The sequence below is a fragment of the Phaethon aethereus genome (genome assembly GCF_964289735.1).
Source record: "Phaethon aethereus genome assembly, chromosome: 3".
Taxonomy (NCBI): Eukaryota; Metazoa; Chordata; class Aves; order Phaethontiformes; family Phaethontidae; genus Phaethon; species Phaethon aethereus.
The window spans coordinates 74,110,219-74,130,677 of NC_138576.1; the positions used below are offsets into that span (position 1 = coordinate 74,110,219).

Genomic DNA, 20,459 nt, shown 5'->3' on the forward strand with positions numbered 1-20,459 from the left:
AACAAATATTTTAACATTTGATTTAAAAAAATTAAAAAGACAGATGCCCCTTTATGGGATTACTTGCATAAGTAATCTTCAGCATAACTGAGACTGAATATTGTTAGAATATTTTTATTTTTAGCTGAGAAAAGCATATTTATTTTCAGCGTTGAAAGACGATGCTGAGCCTGACGGAGATGCGGTGCAAACCATTATAAAAATTTCATTTTTATAATGAAAATCTGAAACGTCCTATAGGTAGGTGACAAGTTATTAATTTACTGAACTATCTTTTTTACACAAAACCTCTCTCTCCTGACAGATTAACTTAAAGATGTTCAGATCTTGTACTTGAGTATGTTAGGAGGCAGGCTACCCACGAGCCTAGAGATCAGAATCGCAGGTAACCAGGTTCCCTGCAATTCAGCCAGCAATGCGCAGCCCACACCCCTTCACACACTCATTCAGCCTTAGCGGTCTTAGATCAAAGTTTTAGCAAGTATTAAGGAAAGATGGAAAACCCATAAATGCCTTTTATATTTGATGTCTCACACTGCAGTTGTAATAAAATCTAGGTAATTACTAACAAACTTTCTGGAAAGGACAATTTTTAATACAAAGCTTTCAAATATTTATGGTGGTCCCGCTCTTTATCGGGAGCGCTTCCTACCTTCTGCACTCTCAGGCCTTAAACTAAATCATCTGGTGCATATTTTTCTTTTGTTTGGTACCAGCAGCAGTCATAGCTGTACCGATAAGGTACTTGCTTTCTTGAAGCATATTTACTCTAAAAACTCTAGTTCAACCTGAAACACATTCACTATGATGGATTTAAATTCACTTTTGCGAATTTATCTCATCTTACATGACCATGAAGTAGGGCGACTTGTGCACGAGTGTGCTTGAGACTCGACCTGAGGTGCTTGCCACTGTTTCAGACCATCACCTCTCTGCCATATTCCACGCTAACGCATTGCCACTATTTATTTTGAGGAAGCTTGGAAGTGATCTCTTCAGGTGACTGACAGTAACTCAATCCAGCAGAAAGCGCCAGGTCGGGGCAAGGAGCTGGCTGATCTGGTCTCACATTGCAGCAGCTGCCTCTGCTGTATCAGACTCGTGAATAAAGGGCTTGTTTTCTATCCTGTCTTTCAATTAAACTTTGGTAAACACAGACATTTACCGAAACATTTAAAACAATTTATCTGACTCCTGAATGAATGGTTGTTTTCTCTGGAACAGAGTCAAAGCCTGAAGCTCTATTCAGAGCAAATTTCAAATGATCAGCAAATGGTGGAAATTTCTGTCTCCGTTTCTGATCTTTGCAATGTCAGCAGTTCAGATTTTCAAAGTTAAAAACACAGTGCCCAAGGTACAAGACTTTAAGGGTGTGGTTTTTTTTTCACACGCCCTTTTTTTTTTTTCTTCAGGATCCGATTGAGGGGAGGGAATGCCTCCATTATGGATATCACAACCCAATGGCCAAGCAGGAATTCATCAGACACAAAACCTGATCTTAAAATGTTTTTCCTCCCTTAAGAGCCTGCTTTATAGAGGTGCTGAGCTCCCACACTTTCACACTTCCGTTTCTGAGAGAAAATACATGCTGCGCTCAGCTCTTCAAGGCTTTTCAAGCCTGTGTTGGCAGCTATTGACCAAGATGCCAGGATGGCCTGGAAAGGCTCCCAGTTGCCCACACCACCTCCCAAGAGAGAGGAAGCCAGGAACATAATGGTTGAAAAAAGCACAATTAGCCCCTAAACCCCCAATTTCAAAAGATGTACATCTTTCCGCAGGGAAACCTGTCTCTCCTGGTAAAACAGAGGAGTTACAGCTTCTCCACTCCTTATTGTAAGGCTGTAACTGCTGACAACACAAGGCTTCTCAGGCTCTTAAGCAATGAGCTCAATGTTGTGGAGCAATCAGCAATTTTGTATTTTCCTAGCTGTTCACCTGAGGCATGATGGAAGAAGAAAAGTAAAAGCTTCTCATATCCTTCCCCTGCTTTCATATATCTGCTCACAGGCAGGCATACCTCATCCCAAATGACATGGGTTTAATACTGTGATCAATATAGAAACTATTTAATATGCTAAATCTAAGCTTAGCTTTCAAATAGTCCCCTGTAAAACACCAATGCTTTATGGTAAGTTTTCAATTAAAAAAAAAAAAAAAAAGGAAGAATTCGGTTCTGGGGCCGGTTTTGTTCAATACCTTTATTGATGACCTGGACGAGGGGATCGAGTGCTCCCTTAGTAAGTTTGCAGATGACACCAAGCTGCGTGGGCGTGTTGATCTGCTCAAAGGCAGGGAGGCTCTGCAGACGGGTCTGGACAGGCTGGATCGATGGGCTGAGGTCAACTGTATGAGGTTTAACAAGGCTGAGTGCCAGGTCCTGCACTTGGGTCACAAAAACCCCATGCAACGCTACAGGCTTGGGGAGGAGTGGCTGGAGAGCTGCCCAGCGGAAAAGGACCTGGGGGTGCTGCTTGACAGCCGGCTGAACATGAGCCAGCAGTGTGCCCAAGTGGGCAAGAAGGCCAACAGCGTCCTGGCCTGTATCAGAAATAGTGTGGCCAGCAGGAGTAGGGAAGTGATAGTGCCCCTGTACTCGGCACTGGTGAGGCTGCACCTCCAATACTGTGTTCAGTTTTGGGCCCCTCACTACAAGAAGGATGTTGAGGTGCTGGAGCATGTCCAGAGAAGGGCAACGAAGGTGGTGAAGGGTCTGGAGCAGAAGTCTTATGAGGAGCGGCTGAGGGAACTGGGCTTGTTCAGTCTGGAGAAGAGGAGGCTGAGGGGAGACCTTATCGCTCTCTACAACTACCTGAAAGGGGGTCGTGGTGACGTGGGTGTTGGTCTCTTCTCCCAAATAACTAGCGATAGGAGGAGAGGAAATGGCCTCAAGTTGTGCCAGGGGAGGTTTAGACTAGATATCAGGAAAAATTTCTTTTGGTCAAGCATTGGAACAGGCTGCCCAGGGAGGTGGTGGAGTCACCATCACTGGCGGTGTTCAAAAAACTTGTAGACGTGGCACTTCGGGACATGGTTTAGCGGGCATGGTGGTGTTGGGTTGATGGTCGGACTTGATGATCTTAAAGATCTTTTCCAACCTTAATGATTCTGTGAGAATTGCAAAAGATAGGAGGCCAGCAGTCAGGCCAGCCATCAGTCCTGTGCTAAAGGGCTGCTCTGGCTCATGCTCAGAGTAAAACCGGCTGCTTACTTTCTTCACAGCTAGATCAGGCAATTGATTTAGCAAAATTCTGAAGCTACCATTCAAAAAAATACATTACATTTGAATTTTAAAATATATGCCAGCAGATTTCCTTGCACCACTGAGGAAAAGATTAAAGTGCAGTCATGCAATATATTATGTGGTTGGATACTACAAGTTTTAAAAACGCTTAATGTTTGGAATGAGTGCCTTTTCTTAAAATGAATTTCACTGGCAGGTGGCCTATACGTTACTGTGACAGGAGCAACCGCCCTCTTTGAGCAGTGCAAGTGACAGCCAAAGTCTGTCAAGGAGGGATGGAGGACAGATTCCAAAAACGTTTCCAGGCTTCTAACACTGAATTACCAACAGAGAAGCTCAAAAGAAAAAAACAAAAATAGCTTTTATAAAGGATGTTGATGGTGCCTCAGACCAACAAACTGCCTTTTGAACAAAATGACTGCTGACCTCAGACGTCCACTTTTAATTTCCTTTTCATTATAGCTTTTGTACAGATCTGTGTATGTGTACATATGTGCTTGAAGAACAGCCCAACACGAGTGAAAACGCAAAGTGACTTCTTTCTATTAGCTTTTAAACCAACAAAACCAACAGGAATTAGATCTGTTCATTTCAGTCTTGCTTGAAGTAAAATTTCACTGGCTGTGCATATCACATGTTAAACTGCACAGGCGGTACTGAATTAATACCAGCTTTTACAAAGTCAGTCAGTCGTGAGAGGTGCCAATCACTGTTCCACTTCGAACGAGAAGTAGAGGCACTCAGAGTGAAGTACAGACTGTACCGCTCTTTTTTTAACATTTTCAAAAAAGAAAACATGACAGCGCTAACAAAATAATAATGTAGTAAAAAAACCCACCCCACACTCATTTCTGCAACCCCCCTGTCCCATTCACAGACAAGGAAACAAAAGTCCACGCACACAGCACGCAAAGCTGTTGTGACTGTTTTCCCACTCTGCACACCAGGAGGTCAAAACCTGCTCAAGCCGACACAGGGACCTCTTCAGTATCTCCAGACATTCAGCAAAGAAGAAACCCTTTGCAACATTACTGAAATTAGTTTGGATCTCTAAAGCAGATGTCTTTAAAGTTTAAGGCTATACATAGTTACACTGATCCCTGCTCCTCAATTATTCTGAATTTATAAGCCTATCTGTTCACAAGGCTTTGCATGACAAACAGCAGTAGGAAAGAACAAAAGAAGTCAACACAGCCCTGTCATATGGGAAAAAAACCCGGCCCTTCTTGGATCCATCTGACCTCAGCTAGGACTGAAACGCGCTGCGTGGCAGCCGTCCAGAGCTGTGCTCGTGCTCATCCACACCTTGTACTCTACTGCCCTACCCAAACATCGTCAGAACAGCCTCTCTCCTTGTTCTCCAAAAGCCACAGCTTTTGGTTTTGACCACTCTCTTGTTTTGACCTTACGTCTGGCCTGCAACGTCTCCTAGCAGACCACCAAGCTGTCCTGTCACCACTGTGTTGTTGAACCCTCTCTGCAGGTTCAAGTGTGGATGAAGGCTGAGTCCAATTAAACTGGATGTCCATGATAGAGAGGGTAAGAATTAATTCCACCTTTTTGTCGTCTTAAGGAGGTGTCGGTGTGCATGCAAAGAACAGGAGCAAACAAACTGACCACCTCCCTAGCTTCTGTGTTTCTCATTCAGTGTTCGTAGAACACCCACTGCCACAGGACCTTGGTCTGTGACAAAGGCTGACAGGCATTATGACAGTTCAGCTATTGCACAAAATGAAAACTTATTATGAACAGCTCATCAAGCATTATTGCCATCTTCTTAACCCAAAAAAAGGCAAACCAAACCAAGAACTGAGATCAGAGCCCTGGTATAAAGATCACTATGCACAACTTAGCAGCAAGAATGTTAGAGGCTTGGACTCACTGAATTGCTCTGTTCCCCAATCTTCCCCTGAGGCCGAACAGTTACAGAGTTTCAACCTAAAAATCTGTCTGAATATTCACAGTGATAAATATAGGCAGAACTATTATGCCTAACCACTATACGGTGCAAATCCAACTCAGTGAAAGGACTGTAATTCAGCAGTGGCAACCTGGGACTTGCTGTCAGCTTATACAAGATCAAACTGGATCACTGAACTTATCAGCAACACTCTACATATTAAAGCTGACCAAACTAAGGACCAGGTGAGACAAAGAGGAAAAAACGCAAGATGGAAAATGTCTCAGTTTCCCACTTTTTGAGCATCCAGTTTGAACATTAGCATTGTGTAACAATGCTGGGAAATCGGTAATCAGAGCCTTTTATTTAAACATACCAGGTATCTTTCCTCCTGCCTCATGCTGGGGGTACGGATCATGTGATTCTGTTCTCCTCTCCAGTCTCCAAAACGCCGAAAAAAATAATTAGATAAAAATCGATTGACAGGATCTCTGATAATATTGATGTACACCGGCTGGTCTCCTCCAAACCTAGTGGGAAGAAAAACGGGTGGATCTCATCAGAAGGTTCCACACAGGCACATGTAACCATCTTTCACCTGAGTGTTTTCAAATTACTCTCTACGGAAGTTCAGAGCTTTTATGGGTTAGGAGTGAAACTGAAAAGCTTACAACTAGTTACCAAAACTTTGTAAAAGCATGTAAGGTCTCTTCAGGATGAAGGCTAAATATGGTATCACATTAAGCTACAAACATTTTCGTCTAGGACCTTTTTTTCCACCATGTCAATAGTTTTGCTTCTTGAGTTTTCTCCTTGCTGTTTTCAGATGAAGAACCTTCTGCAGCTGAATCTGAGAATGAGTATTTTTTCTTCTCAACACACGCTTCCCATCTGGGAAGTCATATCAGCGCAGGCACTGCCTAACAGTCCCTGCCATGGGGCAGCCTTGGATCACCTTCACCTGTACAGTAAGTGTAGTAATGTGCAAAGGATTTTGCAACATTCAAGCTTATTTCAAAGGGCTTCCTTTGGATGAACTGAGAGATGTGCATGGTATTTCCATCTTTATATTTGCTGGAACTTGTGCAGGTCTTCCTCTCCTCACCCCCAGCTGGATTTGATGTTATTTCGTGCTTATGCAATGCCTTATCCTTGTACTGCACTTCATGATTTTTTGTTTTTAAAAGTCAATATGAAAATTCCTGCTTCAAAAAAGAAATTAATTATTAATTTTAAGAACACACAAGTGCGAGGAAAAGGAAAGGGTAAAACCAGCTATGACTACGCTCTGCACAAAAGCAAAATGCCGCATAGGTACTTGTAATTTAGAGATGAGAAGATAAACCAGAGTAACCCTCATCAGCTCAGCTTTACCTTCTTGTACACCTCCTCCTGGTAGTTCATGGCAAACATCTTCAGTTTAATAGGTCGGATACAAAAAGAGGAAAGGAGGAAAAGGGAGCTTAAGAAGGTCTGTGATTATACTGTATTTTCACAGTGTTAAAATATTGACTGCGTATTTTACACAGCATCAGAACAGGCCTAACTGGAAGAAAAAAAAAAAAAGGAAAGCTTCTTACACTCTTCTGTAGTCAAAATTGAAGAATGAACTTTTATGCTATGGAACAGACTTAGGGACGACATATACCATCAGATAAAGGACAAAATAAAACCTTTTTGGATTGAGAAGTTCATGGGGTAAATTCAGCTTGGAATTTGCCTGATCTAAGAACATGAATTATATTTCTCCCTTTTGTTTCCCCAATTTAGGAGAACAATTCTTACTTAAGCTCTACCTTATGCTTTATTTTTGGAAGCTTGAGGGCATAGCCATATTTAAATATTTAAATGCCATTCTGATGATTTTCTGAGTCACAATTTATATATTTTCTTTTAAAATATACAATATTAGCATGGAAGAGAGAAAACTGAAGACACCCTTTAGATTAAAAAAACCCTCTCAGCTTCCCCTCATCTTTTGACTCAGATGAATAATTGAATATGTATAATAAAAGATCAGGGCTCCTCATAAATATTAAAGAATCAGCAAAATTTTTAAAAAAAATATCAATTTTAGTAAAAGAGAAGAATCCCATAGAGTTTCAACTTGATTTTTATTCTGCATGATTCCCCAAACCACTAAATACAGTCTGCAAAGGCTTCTCTCATGAATAACTGTGCACATCAGTAATTTCATTGACTTCAATGTTGCAGGATCACTGCCATAATTTGAAATTGCACAGACAGCATAAAACTTGAAAACAACCCAATTAAGAAGGCAGATGCTCCTTGCTTCCTGATTCATGCATAGCCCAGTTTGGACATGGGTGTGCAAGGGACGTATCCTGAATTCTTCTCTGAGCTTGTCTTTGCTGCTTTCTGTCTTCATACAGAAATAATACCTACCTTAAAAAAAAAAGGCATTCCTGCAAATACCATAGGACAATGAGGGCATAAAGCTTTGACAATATTTATTCAAACAGAAAGCTTTTGGTGAATGCTATGGCTGGTAGCCATGAAAACTAAATTTTTCAAGTGAAATTGCTGGCAAGAATAGCTTGCACCTAAATTACTGAACACATTATCTTCCTGCTACTTGATGCAGATCAGCAATGATCTAAAGACAGAAGGGAGTGGAGAAGAGCAAAGAAAAGGGGAAGCAATGAAGACAGTAAGAAGCGATGACAGCAGCAAGTTGTCTTGAGACAGAAAGACTACAAGATTCAGAGAAGCAAGGGAGCAGAGATATCTTGGCCTGGGTTTTGTAGAGGACACTAAGCCTAAATGCTCCTCAGAAGAGAGAAAAATCAAAAGCAGGCAGCTATTAGTTGTCTAGATAGAAATATTCAACACATATTGTCTTTTCTAAAGGAGGGGTTAGATTGCTTAACCAACCCACCAAAGTGTCAGAGCCCGTCCTTTTACTGGTAAGGTCATGTCCCCGAGCACGTGAACTGTAAATTCAGTACCAACAGCTCTGAGCAAAGAGGCACATGCAAGCTCAGCCATCCCAAGAGGACAGCTGAGATGGGAGGTCAGTCTTTCACAAAGAGCTACAGAGGAACTTCTCATTTCTGAGATGGAGACTGTGCCTGCACCCTCCCCCCTGCACCCAAAAAGCAAAAAAACCCCACCAACACCCAACAAAAAAACCCAACCACCATGGGACAGCTCAAATTTCTGATTTCCTGCACACAGTAACCAGCCTGGTATACACCCAGCTGCAGTTGTTCCACCAGGCAACAAGCAGGGAATTTTTAGAAGAATTAAGTCTGTTCTGGCTCTTATTCAAATCTGCATTTTTTTTAAACATAGTTTATAATATTTCAAATTCCAACCATTTGTTTCTATGGACTGTACTGAGACTCTTTTATGGAAACTAAGCAGCACTCTCATGGCATAAAAAAAACCTACTAGTTAAAAAAAAATCATCAATAACCTTAAGCTATTTAGAGAAAAAAAAGGACAAATCAATGCTGTATTTGTTCAAGTATGTTCTGCATATTTTTAGGTACCTATCATTCACAACATAATTAGTATTACTTAGCTCTCCAGAGTGAAACTTTTCAAATTAACACCACCCACATGAAAGTGCTCTTGCAAACAATAACATACCATGTTCTCATTATACATCACGTCACCATATTTATACTCAAATACTTATTGTGAAGGATCCAAAAAGGGACACAATCATATTTTTCTAGGCCTTAGAAGGCTTACCTTATCTGAGTGGGATCAAGACTGGATCCTGCACAATAAAGGTACCTGGTCATTCTCATGCCCAGCAGCACATCACTGCAACTGGGTAGAGTGAGCCAGGACACCACCACTCCAGCAGAGCATTGAAAACGTATACACTGATCCTTTGCAGTGCTCTTCCTGTACTTAACTTCTCCTGATTTATTTAGTATATGCTACTAAATCCCATTAGTTTTAACTGCTCTGTTGTGACAGGTATATTTTTGGAGTCCACATCAAAATAGCTAGAATATTTGCAGGCTTCAATCAATGATACTTAGTTTCATTAATAATATACTCCCTCATCTCTTTTTTTAATAAAAATGAAAAGAAAAAAAAAGACCTGAGAAGTATACCAGATGTTACAAGTCTGCCTCTTAGAAAAATGTCTCCGATTAATTCAGATGTTACTATTTACAAGGGCAAAATCTTTGTTACCCCTTATAAGATGATTTAAAAAAAAAAAAAAAAAAAAAATTCAACCAAAGTGATTTGCTTGGCTTTAAAATGGAGGATCTCTCAGCTCCTATTATTTTTCATTTCACTTCACTTCAGGAGGCTGCTGCATTTCTGTTCAGCACAAAACTCTTTGCACAAGCAGAAGCAGGCTTCTTCATCCCTGCAGGCAAACCACACTTCTCAAGGAAAAGACGACTCCCGACTTATTCTCCAGAAGAACTTTGGCTGCCTCTTACTCTGTTAATGCAAAATGTCTCCTCTTTAACAAATGAGTTGGTTGCTAGCCATTCAATATAAAATGGAAGCAAACAAGAACTGACAGTCACCTAATATTAATAGGGACAGGCATGTTGTGTCCTTCTTAGAACGGAAGTGCAATTTCCTTTTACAGCTTCATACAACCGAGAATCACACACCGAGAGCACAATTGCCCAGCAAGCTTTACTCATCAATTACATTACGGCTCCATTACCTGCTCTGCAGCACAGCTTCACAGGGAGGTCACGTAAAAGCACTAACATACAACCTTAATCTTTTTAGAACTTAAATAAGATGAAGTTACATAAAAATCTATCTTCTGAAACAGGTATCTTGAAATGAAAAGATATTATAACATTTTGTATTAGCATGTGCTTATGGCAAAGCAACCCTATCCCACACACAAGGCACCAGACACCTCTGGGATGCTCCAATGACCCTCCTCAAGGACAAGCTGCAAAGATACGTAGAGGAGCAGGCTGAGGTGCTGCCTGCCTGGGACTACATGGTATTGCCAGCCTCCAAAATCAAGGAGTTTATCTTCTTGTTTTTGTCTGTAGTGCTTCACTTCCAGCTTTTATGCCTTCATCCTATGCTATTGTCATGTTTTCAAGCTTTTCTTTGGAATCAGGAAGAGAAAAAAAGTGAGTTGAGATAAATCTTTTTGTTTCAAAACTGCATCCTTGGCTGGCCTGGCCATGAACGGGAGGTATGTGTGGGGATCCAAAATGCCTAGTGGTTCAAGGTTAACAGTAAAATAGTGCAAACTGGCAACACTCCTCATTAATTACCCTTTCTGGAGCTGTGATTTCAATAGTAGAAATTTCAGCTTCTGAAGTGATGTGTCTGGGTAATGTAATTTTAAAAATCACAACTGAGTCCTCTGGGAACTGCTTAGTAAACTGCCTCAGACCAGCTAATGGCTAAAAGATTACATTACAAAGCCTTATATTTCTCTATTTCACTATCCTGTAGATCTCCCAGAACATTTTATGTTATATTTCTGTCAGTCTTTTACATTCATGCATGCTAAACAATGAGTTTTTTTTCCTATGCCTTTCATTATGCGGAGGATATCAAAGTAGTTTAATATATAAATGCATAATGAACAGCACTAACACAGACACAAATCCTGCCTCGGTCTCTATAGCATCCCCAACTCAAGTAAAGGCAACACTTGAGCAGGAACTACTAATTCTGTTTTCATTTATGATATGTAAAGTTACAGCTGGGAACAAGGAAGAGAGAAAACACTCCCCGCAAAACGCTAACAGCAGCTATAGTCAAACTCTGCATTATTTAAAATCACTTAATTCCAGATACCTTGTACACACGACTTTTCAAAGGTCTGGCTCAGGATCTCTCTGGACCTCTGATTAACATTTCATTATAATTCAGAGATGCGAATGTTGCACATTATACAGAGGAATAGAAAATCTAATTACAAATTATTACCATAAATTTCCAAGAAATAGCAGAACAGCTGATACAGCTCTTTGGAAAGTATTAAATCAACAAATATGGTGTGTAGAAAAGATACATCTTCAAAATTGGATGAGACCACAGATTTGGCTGAGATAGTTATGTTCACATACAGTCTTGAGGCTCAACTTCTTATGAAGCTTGTAATGCAAAGGATATTGCAATGCACTTGGCACTGCATATTCAACTTCTCATATGGATACATTTATCAGGAGTGTCAGAGGTGATTCCAGCTGTTCTGTAGAAATGGCTGTCACAGAGCTACTCAAGATAATGTTAGGTATGTCCATATAGAAACTGAAATACAGCAAATTTGGTATAATAATAATAATAATAAAAAAACCCCACTGTAACTTGGTGGTATATATCATGTATACAGGGTATAGAATATAAAAATCAATGTAACTGAAACTGAGAACATGGCTGCCCCGTCTTAGATGTGAAATTCTATGTAATCACCATCAAATAGAGGGAGCTGTGGATATCATCCTGCTTGAGGCTTTGAATCTACACAGTTTAACATGATGATCTGTGATTCAGAAGGTAAGTGCAAAACTACTGATAAAATTTTCAGATAACAAAGGTGCAAAAGGAGAGAATAATAAAGGGAGCGGTTTGCTGATAAAGAGCCACTTAAGCCACAGGGCAAGCAAGACACAAGCAAACTTCATGCACTATATTACAACAAATAAAACCCAAAACAGAGGACACTCACAGGGAAGTAACACTTCTGGCAAGGATCTGCATGCCTCCACAGATTATTAGCAGCATGTGAGACTTTACAGGCCAGAATAATCCTAGTTTCCCTTTTTCTGAGAAGCAGGACCAGAGAGGAGCAAAGACCTGGCACAACGCTCATATGACCACTAACAGGGTCCATTTTAAGCAAAGCATGCATAAAGTTCACTGCCGAGTCACAAGAAGGATGAAAAAAAAAATGCCTTGCAATGGAAAAATGTCAAGAAACTGAAAACCTTCAAGCTTGAAAAGAAAATGAGAAGGGAAAAAATATGGAGAAGGCTAAGAGATGACTGCAACACGGCTTGCAACAAATTACACATGAAAGCTTACATAGGGGAAAAATTTGATAAAAGGAGTCTTTACCTCTGAAGAGGGCAAATGTACTCTGAGATCCAAGGAAAAGGAGTCAACTGGATTTCTCAAAAAAATTAAGCGGAAAAATAACTCACAATTTACAATTCAAGAGAACAGTTCAGTATTGGAAGGGGCAGCAGATTCTCCATTACTGGTGATTTTGAATCAAGACTTAAATTTCCGTCCTGAAATATGAAGGCTTTAGATTCAAATCTAAATAGTTTGTATGGTGAATTACACAAAGGTGAGAAAGACTAGAAATTACTTGTGACTGCCACAATCTGTCTTTTTGCCTGAAGGCAGGATCAGCTATGTAATTGCCACTACCAGCTCCAAAATCCTTAAATACAATCTATTCTGTTGCTTTGCTGTCCTTGTTCAAGCTTCTTCCTAAGTGTCTGGTCTAGAACTCTGTTGATGCAATTTAAGACCACCACTTCTGCTATCATTACTCATAAAGAACTGTATAGTCCCTTTATCTCTGTAGAACCTTTTTAACATAAAATTCAAAAGTTTTATCACAGTCCCCTCTTTCCCAGTCTTCTCTGTTGTTTGTTTTTTTGGTGTGTGTTTTTTTTTTCCCTTTCTTTGTTTCTCTGCCCTTTCAATCTTTCCTCACAGGTCAATTTTTTATAACTCTGATCATTCTCTTTTGGAGCAATCAACATCTTTCTTAATTTAAGTTCCTCCCAAACTGGTAATATAACCTACAGTGTAAATGTGAGCATGGAAACCAAACAACAGTAAAAAAAGGATAATTTAGGTGTTATGCCTGATCCCACCTTCAGTAACTAAATTTCAAGCAACCATCTCCATTCTGAGAGTATCTTATTACCAGTTGAATGAAAGCTAAAAAGTCTATTATGCAAAGAACACAGGAAATCTAGGGAAATAAATTTTAAATCAGATAATCTTAAATCTGTGGAAAAACTCACCATAGAGCAATGTTTTTTAAAAAAATAAACCCCCAAAAACCCCTTAGACCATAAAAAGGTCAAACTGCATGTTAGATTTGTGCTTAGCCTTCCATCAAGTCACAGTTAAAAAACATCATTACACGCTCACATCATTAAAAAAATGTAGTATAAAAAAGGAAAAAAGATGTAGGAGGGATTACAGCACCATGTGGCCATTCATGAAATGTGTACTTTACAAGGCAGACCTCACATGATGGTAGAAAGTGTTTCATGATGTGTTAGCAAAAAGTACAGATTATAATGAACACACATAAAGACACAGTGTTAAGGCTGTGTATGTAAGTTTAGCTGACATTTCCCTACTTTTAAGAGCTTACCCAGAGGGCAATAATTTTTTTGTTACCGTATTTTTAATGACATTTCCTAGGTGTGTATGGGGTTTTTTTAAAAGAGAAAAAATTCACAACATGAAACTACTTTAGTAGATAATTGTAGGCTGCAATCATTGTTTCAAGATGTTCATTCAAGGAGGCATTCAAAGAGCCCAATCCCTCCCACAGCTGAGCTGTACAGAAGCAGTGTGAGCTGACTGAAATCCTGCTTTTCATACATAAGTATACCTGAGTGTGTATTCAAAGGGTCATGGACATTCATCATCTTGTTATGCCAGCTCCACGCATTTGCCTAGCACGCTATTTTCAAAAGCTAGTGGAGAACAGTTAAAACGCATCATAGGCATGTTCTGCAAAACATCTATGCTCTGTGTGGTATGCCTTGTTCCAGAGAAAGGGAGAAACAAGAATCCTCAAGTTATTAATAAATCTGAGTGTTGTAACAAATATCCCATGACTCTGTTCTAAGTCAATGAAAACAGCATCACAGAATCACCCTGGTTTTACTGACCTCTTACCAGTCTATAAAAAAACTCAAAAGTGAAATTCTATTTCCAAATCAATGGACTAAAGATACATATATAGATTAAGTCACAGCAAAGCGAGATATTTATTTGCCATAAGAAATTGTAAATGTGTCATCCAACCCCTACAAATGATCAACAAACCAACATGCAAGGCTTTCAAACACCACGCTGTCAACACAGTGTGCTCCTGCTTTCAAACATGCAGCTTATTCGCATGACATAGTCAAGTTAATTCTTCCAAGATTTACCTCCTTTTTGTTTGTTGGCTACTGACACATTTTACAGAGCCCAAGAACAGGGAATGTTGTAATGTCAAAGTGCTGTGTTAAACCGCAATTTTTAGAGCTGCTTCTGCATGAGAAAAAACACAAAACTGATGAACCACAAACCCCCCTGAACAATATTAAAAACTAGGTTAGTTTTGGGCTTATGCAGACCGAAGCTCTCTTTGTTTATCTCTGCCTTTGTACAGCATGTGATTAACTGCTACCCATAATTCAGAATTCAGGTCAGAGTTGAAGGAAAGTGTCCAAACTGATCAGCACTGCTGCACGTGACACTGTCTGCTGCTATAGCAGCCTGATTTACTAATTTTTATTGGTTAGTGTTAGCCATTGTGTCTCTTTAAAAAAGTAGTATAAAAGAAACAAATCAGTAATGCTGATACAGACCATCTACCAAAAAAGAATTTTTCAAGAAAAACAAGAACTTTACACATTAACTCTGCTAATGAATAGCAGAAACCCAGAAGTATTTCTTACGTTGATTCCAGGGACTAAAGGCAAGTGCCTCCCCAAGCAGAAGACCCAACAGATCTTTGTCTTCTCTCCAAAACCTGTCCCTCCACACCCCTCATGCACAGAGCAAGAGGGACACAGCAGAGCTGGTGCTGGCATGCAAGCAAGCAGGGCACAGGGAGGTGGGTGCTGGCCTTGGCCCAGCAGAAGGTCCAGCAGCTCTGTTTTGCTTGGTTTTCCCTCCAGCACATGTACCTGCAGCAGTGTGGTTGTCTCAGAGTCTTCTACAGGCCTTCCAAATTTGTTTTGAAACTGGCTGACAGGTTGAGAAATTATTTAGGAATCAGGTGTGTGTGGAAACTGGAAAGACATGCAGAAGAGGGGAACTGCTCTATGAGTCTTATCTCCTTAGAAAATTATGCTAAAAGCAAAGTCTTGTCCCATCCCCTTGAGCACATGCCCACAGATGTTAAATACACACTGCAGATATTAAACTGCAGCTGAAAGGAAGAAGAGGGCAGCTGCCCGACAGCGCAGAAAGGATGACTCCTCACATACTAATGCTGGGCAGTAATTCATCCTGGCTTTGAACAAATAAGATATACTGAACTGAATTATAAGGGCTAATTAAAATGTAAGATTAAATTGGGTCCATGCTTTATCTCTGCATCTCCCTACCACATCACAGGAAATTTTAAAGGAGATCATTCCCCAGTGGCCTGTAACTACTGCAGAAAGTAAAGAATTCACGGCTCCAGTGAGACATGAAAAAGCCTGTTTCTCTCTCTGGATGGTCTTTTTAATACTTCTCCCTCTTAGGACTTTACCCTGATCTAATCAGCAAGCCTTTAAACAAGCAAAAGTCACTTACCAGTCACTGACAGAGGCACATCTTTAAGTTTTTACACATTCTCCTGTAACGTTCATTCATGCCAAGACAAGAGAGAGCAACCAAGCTTCCTGCTCTGCCCGAACTCGGGTCTGTAAGTGCATGCTCGAAAGATGAACAGTTCGGTGTCGGAGGGAGGAAAGCTGCCTTCCCTGCATCCAAAACGGAAGTTACGCAATTCCTCCCCGTTTCTGACTCATCCTGACACAAAACCATGGCCTCACAGCCCCCCGTGCATTCCTGCAAATGTTCTTTCTGCTTCTCTGAAATCTGTGACACTTGGAGCACATGTCAAGCATCTTGAGGAGCTGCCCAAAGACTGTTATAGTTACTTAATTCAGCAGAAGGTTACTAAAAGGTCAAGTGGGGCTCTTCCACAAACTTGAAGCTTCTTCCTGCTTCATCTTTTCTCAGGGTAAATAGACAACAAGCGGCATTGTGAACAACCTGCAGCTACCCTGAAATAGTTTTTTGTCTCTCTGCGGGTCATTCCAGTTCTTCAGAGCTTCTGCACTCTAACAATGTGCTGCTTGGATCTATCAATAACACCTGCAATCTCAGCAAACGTATCAGCATATAAAGCTTCACCTGCTTAGAGACATTCTTTAATATTTTCTTCTGATTAACATTTTGGATGCTTTTTTCAGCAACATTAGAATATAAAAAGCAATTCAGAAAGAGAAAAAAAAATCAGTATTTTTACTAATTTAACAGCTCCCACAATTCTTTTTAAATACATGCAGCATTACCTTTGAAAAGGAATTGGAATATGACAAAGATAAACGATAGCTGTCATCCTGGTCCTGCAACGTGCCCTTCTTGGGCACACATCCCTGAGTGGAGGCAAACCTCCTGAATTCCCGAGTTCAGACAAGTGTATGTGGGTGCCTCTGCCCCGTGCACTGCAGACCACAGCAGAGGTTATGACTGACAACTCATAGTGCTCCTTGGGCAGGTGAGAAAAAAATTGTCTTCTCTTGTGATTTTTTTAAGGTAGGCCAACAGATCTCAGCATTCTGGGTACACATAAGTATCAGTGGAGATTTTTTTCTTTTTTTTGTTATTCAAAGAATTTTCTACTTCACAACATCCACTGCAGCAGGACAGAAGCTAGTAATTTTGCATGCTTCATGTTGCTCATTTTTTTCCCTTGGTTAATGCATTTAAGAATAAGGAATGAAGGCCATCTCTACAGAAAGGGGAACGGCAGCCTGGTAAACAGTGACTAGGAAAGGATCTAGGAAACTCACTGGAAAAACAACTTGCCCTGAAATCCAGTATTGCTCTGGTGCAACTGTAGCTTTAGAAGGTGTAAGAACAGCGGCTGCAAAGACTTTTTTCTCCTACCATATACAGCATTAGTGAAGCTGATACAGGTCCAGAGTACAGTTTTGATGCTTACACTTAATAAAGACTATGGAACTACTGGAGAAATTTCAGAGAAGAGTCACAGAGTTATTAAATGGATGAGAAAAACATCCCTCGGCAAGAGGTTTGAGAATACCTGTGATCAAAAGGAAGCATAAAAGGTGTTTGGAGATGGCAGTGGCAGATAGATGTACCCGGAGAAACACCAGGGAACAAAAAAAGCATTTCAGTCAATAAGGAGCAAAAGCCAGAGAAATTCACATTAGAAATTAGCCACAGTAATTTGACAGTAAAGCTGACAGACAACTGTCTGCTCCTCTGCCCAAGGATGTGACAGGGGCGGTGTAACATGATGCCTTCAGAGGCAGCCTAGACGCTTTCATGGAAGACTTCTGAGAAATACACTCTTTTTCCAATCAAGAGCAAGAAAACCCTATGCCGGGCTAACCCCAATAGCAACAGCCAGTTTGAAACCAAAAAGCACCTAAATGTTTACCTCTGTGTGTAAGAACACTTCCAAGTAGGGTTATTAGAATAAAGCCAGGTATGGAGAGGTCAGTCCAGCATTTAGGATGAAACGAGGACGACGATAACCACAGAGCCATAATAAATATTCCTCACCCAGGAATCACAAGTAAAGGAGAATGCAATTAACAGCACTACCTTCCCCAAAAGAAACAGTCCCGAAATGGACTGGATGGAGTACTCACCCTCCCAAGGCACTGGGTCTAGAGCTAGAGCTAGCTGTAGCTGCACTGGAGAGACTGGAAACAGAAGCTGCAACCACTGGGAATAAAAGCTTTTCCTGTGGCAAGTGCTATGGACAAAATCACTCACATCAACGAAGAGCAAGAAACTTATTTTTTTATCTTCTGTTCAAAGCCACAATTAATTAGATTCATGTCTGTAAAAATTCACGTAAGATTTGCTTTAATGCGTGCTTTTAAGATTTGCCTTGTTGTCTGCCTTTTTGCACTACTTTAGATGAGAAAACCTAGTACTGAACTAAAAGATGAAGATCTAGGAGAGTAAATGAGGATTCATTTACTCACCTGAACTCGCAGGAACTCTCAAAACACTCTTCACAAATGAGGGGAAAACATCCCTGACAAGCATTCAGGTCAAGATGAGATTTTCAAGTTTTTAGAACTTTTGTTCAGCAAAAGTAATGGTGCCTCTGAAACATGCGTGTGCTCAAATTCACCCCTGAAGGCTTAGCTTACTTCTACTAGAGATTTTTTTCTGGAAAGAAGAGATAGTCTTTTTTTCAGCTGGAAACAATCATAAGTAAATGCTGTGATCCTTTTCTGAATAATCAGAGACCTCTAGGCGCTGACAGGTTTATAAGCAGGTGCACGGTGCAAAGGGGGGAAATCCAAATGATTTGTCATTGCTGCTATTCACATCAGTGATGTTAAACAAAAATCAAATTTATTTTTCTTACTACTATTTGGGAAGCTGACAAGCACTCATAAGCAAAAGCAAAGCAGACTCCCCTTTTGCACAACTCTGCTTGTATTTTCTCTGCTTCTCTAGTACCTTGGTGATATGCTCTAAACAGCTTAACACAATCCCTATAGATCTTAAAAGCACTCAAGGAGAGATGTGCAAGGCGCGTGGAAGAGACTTCTTTTGTCCCAACGGTGACCTTCGAGCTTACCAAAAGAGTAGCAAAGATAACATGCCTTCTATCTCCTACCTGTCTGCCAGCTTGATACATGCAGGAGGAAGAAGAATAAAGCGTTCCTTATCCCTTCCTGCAAACAACAGTTTGGTTTCAAAGGTATAAAATACCAAACAAGAGAAGCAAGTTTGGTTGCTGGACTAATGCCCAGGATGGCTGCCCCTGCAAAAATTCATGATTTCAAGGAACACCTCTGCTACAATGGAAAATAGAAAGTCTCATCCCTTTCCTTGGGAAGGAGCAAGGGCTTTCACCAAAGTAGGGTTCTTCAATCTTCAGGTTGATCTTTGAGGCTTTCACAGATCTGAAGCTGCCCTAAGCCTCAGTCAAGAATCAGTTGTCTCCTACCTGTCCCTGCACATCTATCCCACTCCCCACTGAGCTGGCTGCTCATGGAGAGCTGCTGTCTAAGGTCTTCAGCTGTCAGACAGAAAACACCACGTCGATACTTTGATCCTCATTCTTTTAGTTTCTGGGGTATTGCACAGCTTTTACGTTGAGCTGGCAGAAAAGATGGGGCAAACAGGAAGAACCATATTCCACAGACAATTTAAGTTCAGCTATCTGCTGGAGATGGTCAAAAAAAGAATAGTTTCCAAAAAATCAAGCAAAACTAAAATGCTTTCATAATATGGTAATATTTAGAATGTGTATTTAAATCACATTCTTGAAATTCCTGCAAAAATCAGTACTTGACACTCCAGTTCCTAATGAAACTCAGTTTAAGAAAAAAAAAAATCATCCTAGAATTGAGGAAAAGAGAAAATATGCAACATGCTTCTTCACTGTTAGGGGAAACAACACCAATAAATTTTGAAACTAAAGACTAAAACTCTCAAAAATGTTTAATTTATTAATTAGAAAACACTAGGAAAGGCTAAACCAAAAGTAAGAAATGTTGATGCACTTCAATCTCATTTAAAATGATTCACCAGCCTTGTCACTACTCTACAGCTACTAGTTAAACCAAGTGTCCTCTCAATAAAAAGAAAAACACATTTTTCAGGTTTGCAAAGAACAGCCAAAAAGGAAGCTGAAAGTACTTTTATACACCTTATATAATTTTTATATATTTTCACAAATTTTGTGAGACCCTAACTGGACTACTGTGTTCAGCTCTGGGGCCCCCAACATAAGAAGGTCATGGACCTGTTGGAGAGGGTCCAGAGGAGGGCCACGAAAGAAGATCAGAGGGATGGAGCAGCTCTCCTGTGAGGACAGGCTGAGAGAGTTGGGGTTGTTCAGCCTGGAGAAGAGAAGGCTCCAGGGAGACCTTATTGCAGCCTTCTGGTACTACAAGAAAGCTGGAGAGGGAATTTTTACAAGGGCATGTAGTGATAGGAGAAGGGGTAATGGCTTTAAGCTGAAAGAGGGTAGATTTAGATTAGATACAAGGAAGAAATTCTTTACTATGAGGGTGGTAAGGCGCTGGAACAGGTTGCCCACAGAAGTTGTGGATGCCCCATCCCTGGAGGTGTTCAAGGCCAGGCTGGATGGGGCTTTTAGCAACCTCGTCTAGCAGAAGGTGCCCCTGCCCATGGCAGGGGCGTTGGAACTAGATGATCTTTAAGGTCTTTTCCAACCTAAACCATTCTATGACTCTATGAAATATGTATTGCAAGAAAAACGTAGAGCAATTTCATCTCATGGACACATTACAGAAGAAACATGTTACCTATGTGGCAAGGATGTACCACATGCATAGAAAATGGGAACTTGGGAGGAGAAAGAGGTAATGATGATCATCTTTTTCTCATGTACCTAATGTTGCG

The 20,459-nt window shown here is 40.5% G+C and overlaps 1 protein-coding gene across 1 annotated transcript in view; it reads right to left on the bottom strand.

Moving 5' to 3' along the window:
- UST (uronyl 2-sulfotransferase) overlaps positions 1-20,459 on the bottom strand; it is a gene marked incomplete at its 3' end in the record, with an annotated part of 169,444 nt that overhangs the window by 53,683 nt on the left and 95,302 nt on the right. Inside the window, exon 5 of the mRNA XM_081997119.1 lies at positions 5,518-5,671. Within this exon, the coding sequence (XP_081853245.1) occupies positions 5,518-5,671 (154 nt within the window). The remainder of the gene's footprint in view (positions 1-5,517; positions 5,672-20,459) is intronic.